General features: G+C 43.5%; 1 protein-coding gene across 1 annotated transcript; it reads left to right on the top strand.

Moving 5' to 3' along the window:
• Positions 1-1077: 1077 nt before the first annotated feature.
• LOC137764602 (PC-esterase domain-containing protein 1B-like) lies at positions 1078-2293 on the top strand. The gene is given in 3 exon segments (XM_068543667.1): positions 1078-1378; positions 1381-1593; positions 1596-2293. Coding segments are annotated over 3 exon segments (1212 nt in total).
• Positions 2294-6339: the final 4046 nt, after the last annotated feature.

Genomic DNA, 6339 nt, shown 5'->3' with positions numbered 1-6339 from the left:
AATGAAGAAAACAGCATAGGGTTTGTAAAGTGGACACACTGGATGACCACCAGAGAATGATGTAGAGGGAAAAAGTTAACCCCCCAAAGTTATATTCTGTACAATCTATTTATATAGAATTCTCGAAATGCGGACAGTTTAGCAATTACCAGGCATTAGGGGAATGGCGCAGGAGGAGTTACCCATGGGGGAAAGTGGGTAAAGGGTATACGAAAATCTCTCTGTATTATTTCTTACAAGTGCATGAGAATCCACAATGAGGTGACAATAAGTAGTTTAATTAAAAGAAAAAAATTAGAGTTGAACCCTCTACTATTTGCACTAGACCCGAGTATTCTGCCAATCATTGCTTGTAAATCCTGGCTGTAGATCAGTCCCCAGCGAGATTTCTCCCGCTGGGAATGGCGTCTCTCCCCTAGTGGAGACATTCCCCAAATGCCTCTAGCAAAGGAGGTGGCAGTACAAAAGGAGAACCAAGCCAGCAATAAAGAAATTCTCAAGTAGAGGTGGGAACGCATACAGGAAGCAAGAGCCAGGGTCAAAAAGAGGCAATCCCAGATGCGCCCCATTATTGAGATACTGGTAAAACAAAGAAGGGACAGTGGACTGGATGTGCCCAGAAGTGCAGCGTAATAGCAGTTCAAGCCCGAGATATTAGAAAGCAAGCACGGATCCGTTGAAAGAGCACGCTCACTGCTGCTGAGCGGGGCAGGTTCCCGCGGGGGTCCTGCGCCTCGCCTCCGCCAAGTGGAGCCTGGGCCCCGCCCAGGCGCCTCCGCGGGTCAGAGGTCACGTCCCGGGCCAAAGGCAGTTTTGGCTGAGGCGGACTTCAGGGCGCCCACGCGGGTCAGAGGTCACGTCCCGGGCCAAAGGCAGTTTTGGCTGAGGCGGACTTCAGGGCGGCCACGCGCTGCCTCCTTTCTCCTCGCTGCCCGGGACCCCCGCGCGGGCAGTAACACCCGCGCCCAACTGCGCACCGCCCTCTCTTTCCCGTGCACTTCTGCCCTTCCCCAGAGCTCTCCTCCGACCTGCCCGAGGAAAGGCAGGAGCTAGGCCTCCCGCCTGCCCTCCCCCACCATGGCCCACCTGCGGGCTTGCGAAGTCCGGCAGCTGCTGCGCAACAAGTTTGTGGTCGTCATGGGGGACCCCATGCAGAGGGCCGTGTACAAGGACCTGGTGCTCCTGCTGCAGAAGGACTGCCTGCTCTCTTCCAGCCAGCTGAAGGCCAAGGGCGAGCTGAGCTTCGAGCGCAATGTGCCGCGGGAGAGCGGCAGGTGGGAACGCCTGCACAGCTGCACGCACTACCGCGACGTCCGCCGGTTCTGCTCCCGCCACCACCTGGTGCGTTTCTACTTCCTCACGCGTGCGTACTCCCCGTACGTAAAGACGTCCTGGAACACCTGCGGCGGGGCGAGCACGCCGCGCACGTGGTGGTCATGAACTCCTGCCTCTGGGACCTCTCCAGGTACGGCCAGGATTTCCCGAGGAGTTACCTGGAGGGCTTAGAGAGCCTGTTCGGGCGCCTGGACAAAGTGCTGCCCGAGGCCTGCCTCCTGGTGTGGACGGCCCTACCGGTGGCGGAGGTCGTCTCCGGGGCTTCCTCCTGCCGGAGGACCTATTCCGAGGTGCGCGCCTGCGGGAAGAAGTGATAGAGGCCAACTTCTACAGCTCGGCAGAGGCCAGCAGGTACGGCTTTGACATGCTGGACCTGCATTTCCACTTCCGGCATGCGGGACAGCACCGGCAGCGAGCCGGCGTGCACTGGGACAGGCGCGCACATTGCCACCTCTCCCAGCTGCTGCTGGCGCGTCTGGCCGACGCCTGGGACGTGGACCGCCCCTGCCGCCACCCCGTGGGCAGGTGGATCAGGGATGGTCCCACCAGGGGACTTCCAGGCCCGGTGGATGGTAGGCAGCCCCGGGACAGCAGAGGTGACCCGGGCGAACAGCCCTTGTCCTGGTTCCCAGCCACGTCCGCATGCCTCCGCGGCGACCTTCGGAACCCTTTCCCCGGGCGCGACCTCCGTTCCAGCCCTACCGCCAAGGCACCTGTGTGCCCTACCACCCATCTTCACAGCGTGGGCAATTCTCCAGTGATTCTTCAGCACGCCAGGTCAGATACACACTGGCGAAGCAAACTCGATGACTGGCCGGGAGACACGTCTGGGCCGATTCTTAGAACCTCTACCCAACATCGGAGCAGAAGGTCGCCTCCCTACCCTCCCCGGTGCCCCAGCGGGCCACGCAGACGCCAGCGAAGGCGCACCAACAGACGGACCCAAGCACACCCATAGGCAAGACCCCAGTAGCCAGACCTGGACCTGGGCTGCTTCCCAACGTAGTCAATAGGCTGGACAGACTGCCCGACTTCTCTCACTCAGGCGTGGCCTTCAGCAACCCTGTGATGGTGAGGACTCCTTCACCCTCTTACTTTCACCCATCAGCAACCTCACACATTCTTCTTTGCCAGAGCCTTCATCCCACTTCTTGGTGAGGGGGTAAGAACCCAGACCATCACACCATTCTCCTCTTAACGTTTGTGCAGAAATGAGCTCTAAATGAAAAAGTACACACACGGTTAAGCCTTGCCTAAATATAAGTCTTCCGACAGTATTCTCCCTAGACATTTTTCCTGAAAAGAAAAAGGGAAAAATTTTGAACCTTAACACTTACCAAAACGTTTCTAGTGACTTCAGTATCACCATTAGTTTTTACATACATTTATAGAACTTACTCCCCAAAGCTTTCACCACAAATTGTCTTGCACATTCCTTAATTAAATTTATCTGTGCTTCAACATAATATTTATCCTTAAAAAAGTATTCCATTCACTAACACAAGAGTTTTTATTTTCTGTTAGAGACATATTTTCTACTCTTGAGCTCATCAAATACCTAGCATATTTTTAAAAATAGACTTCATTTTTTTAGAGCAATTGTAGATTCATAGCAAAATTGAGAGGAAAGTAGAGAGTTCTCATATACTTCCCATACACAGCCTCCCCCAGTATCAATATCCCACACCAAAGTTGTACATTTGTTTACCTTCAGTGAAACTACACTGATGCATCATTTCACCCAAAGTCCATTTTTCACATTAGGGTTCACTGTTGGTGTTGTACATTCTATGGTTTTTGACAGATGTATAATGACATGTATAGTATCATACAGAATAGTTTTATTGCCCTAAAATTCCTGTCTGCTCCTCTTCTTCATTCCTCCCCCATCCAACCCCTCGCAACCACCCATCCGTAATGGTCTCCAGAGTTTTGTGTTTCCTAGAATGTTATATAGTTTGAATCATACAGTAAGTAGCCTTTTCAGATTGGCTTCTTTTACTCAGTAATTTTCCTTTAAGTTTCTTCCATGTCCTTTAATGGCTTGATAACTCAGTTGTTTTTAGTGGTGAAAAGTATTCTGTTGTCTGAATGTACCACTGTTTATCCAGTCACCTGCTGAAGGACATCTTAGTTGCTGCCAAGTTTTGGAAGTTATGAATAAAGCTGCTTTAAACATTCATGTGCAGGTTTTTGTGTGGATATAAGTTTTCAACTCCTTTGAGTAAATATCGAGGAATGCAGTTAGTGGATCATATGGTGAGAGTATGTTTAGTTTTGTAAGAAAATGCCAAACTACCTTAGAAAATGACTCTACCATTTTGCATCCCATCAGCAACTAATAAGAGTTCCTGTTGTTCTACATCCTCGCCAACATTTGGTGTTGTCAGTGTTTTGGATTTTCACCATTCTAATAAGCACAAGGTATCTTGTTGTTTCAGTCTGCACTTCCCTAAGGACATTATATTGAGCATCTTTTCATAAGCTTTATTTGCCATCTGTATATATTCTTTGATGAAGTGTGCATTTTTAATCAGTTGTTCCTTATTGAGTCTTAAGATTTCTTTGTATATTTTGGATAACAGTATTTAATCATATGTCTTTTAGAAGTAGCTCCCAGTCTGTGGCTTATCTTCTCATTCTCTTGGTGGTGTCTGTTGCAGAGGAGAAGTTTTTAATTTTGAGGAAGTCCAACATACCAGTTTCTTTCATGGATTGTGCCGTTTGTGTTGTATCTAAAAATTTATCACCAAACCCAAGGTCATCTAGATTTTCTCTTGTGTTATGTTCTAGGAGTGTTTTAGTTTTGCATTTTACATTTAGGTCTACGATCCATTTTGAGTTAATATTTGTGAAGTGTATAAAGTCTGTGTCTGGATTCATTTTTTTTGCATGTGGATCCAGTTCTTCTCACACCATTTGTTGCCTGAAGTGTCTGTCCTCCAACTTTTTTTTCTCCTTTAATGTTGTATTGGCTATTCTTATTCTTTTGTCTTTTTATGTAAACTTTAGAATCAGTTTTTCAGTAGCCACAAATAGCTTGCTGGGATTTTCATTAGGATTACAGTGAATCTATATCAGGTTGGGAAGAATTGATATCTTGACAGTAGTCTGTCTTCCTATCCATGAATGTGGAATATCTCTCCATTTATTTAGTTCTTTGATTTCTTTCATCAAGATTTCATAGTTTTCCTCCTGTAAATATCTTGTACATATTTTTTTATGTTTATACTATGTCATTTAGGGGGTGCTAATGTGAATGGCATTGTGTTTTTTATTTCAAGTTACAATTTTTCATTGCCCGTATATAAGAAAGCAATTGACTTTTGTATATTTATCTTATATCCTACAACCTTACTATAATTGCTTCTTGGTTCCAGGAGTATTTTTTTTGATTCTCTCAGATTTTCTACAGACAGTTATGTCATCTGTTAACAAGTACAGTTTATTTCTTCCTTCCCAATTTGTATATGATCTATTTCCTTTTCTTGTTTTGTAGCATTAGCTAGGACTTCCAGTATGATGTTGAAAAGGAGTGGCTAGAGGGGATATCCTTGCCTTTCTCCTGATCTTGGGGACAAAGCTTATAGTTTCTCACCATTAAGTAAGATGTTAACTGTAGATTTTTGTGTATGTTTTTAATTAAGTTGAGGATGGTCTCCTCAACTTCTGGTTTGCTAAGTTTTCATCATGAATGGGACTGGATTTTGTAAGAGGCGTTCTCCGCATCTACTAATATGATTATGTGATTTTTCTTCTTGTTGATGTGATGGATTATGTTAATTTGATTTTTGGATGTTGAACCAGCTTTGCATCTAGAATAAATCCCACTTGGTCATAGTGTAAAATTCTTTTTATACATTGTCAATTTGATTTGCTAATATTTTGTTGAGGATTATTGCATCTATATTCTTGGAAGATATTTGTCTCTAATTTTCTATTATTGTAATGTTTTTGTCTGGTTTGGTATTAGAGTAATGCTGGCCTTATAGAATGAGGCCATCTACTTCTATCTTCCAGAAGAAATTCTAGACAACGAGTATAATTTCTTCCCTAAACGTTTGGTAGAATTCACCAGTGATCTCATCTGGGCCTGGTGCTTTCTGTTTTGGAAGGTTATTAATTATTGACTCAATTTCTTTTATAAATCTAGGCCTATTCAGATTGTCTATTTTGTCTTCTGTGAATGTTGACAGATTGCATCTTTCAAGAAATTGGTCCATTTCATCTAGATTAACAAATTTGTGGGTGTAGAGTTGTTCATAATGTTCCTTAATTATTCTAATTCTTTTAATGTCCATGAGGTCTGTAGTGATGCCCCCCTTTCATTTTTGATATTAGTAATTTTTGTCCTCTCTCTTCTTTTAGTTTTCCAGGCTACTGTTGATCTTTTCAAAGAACCAGTTTTTGGTTCCATTGATTTTCTATATGGATTTTCTATTTTCAATTTCTTTGACTTTTGCTCTAATTTTTATTTTATTTTTTATTATTTTATTATTTATTTTTATTATTTCTCATTTAGATTTAATTTCCTTTTATTTTTCTAGTTCTCTAAGGTACAAGCCTCGATTATTGATTATTAGATCTTCTTTTTTAATACTTGCAATCAATGCTATAAATTTCACTTTAAGCACTGTTTTCACTGCATCCCCCAAATTTTGATAAATTGTATTTTCATTTTCATTTAGTTAAAATATTTTAAAATTTCTCTTGAGATTTGTTCTTTGAGCCATGTATTATTTAGTAATGTGCTGTTTAATCTCCAACTATTTGGGGATTTTTCAGCTATCTTTCTGTAATTGATTTCTAGAATAATTCCACTATAGTCTGAGAGCAGACATTGTATGCTTTCTATTCTTTCGAATTTGTTAAGGTGTATTTTTATGGGTCAGAATGTGGTCTATCTTGGTGAATGTTCCATGTGAGCTTAATAAGAATGTTTATTCTGCTCTTGTTGAATGAAGTATTCTGTACATGGCATTTATATTCAGTTATTTTATGGTT

The sequence above is a fragment of the Eschrichtius robustus genome, chromosome 5 (assembly GCF_028021215.1).
Source record: "Eschrichtius robustus isolate mEscRob2 chromosome 5, mEscRob2.pri, whole genome shotgun sequence".
NCBI lineage: Eukaryota > Metazoa > Chordata > Mammalia > Artiodactyla > Eschrichtiidae > Eschrichtius > Eschrichtius robustus.
This window is presented reverse-complemented; position numbering and strand designations above follow the sequence as displayed.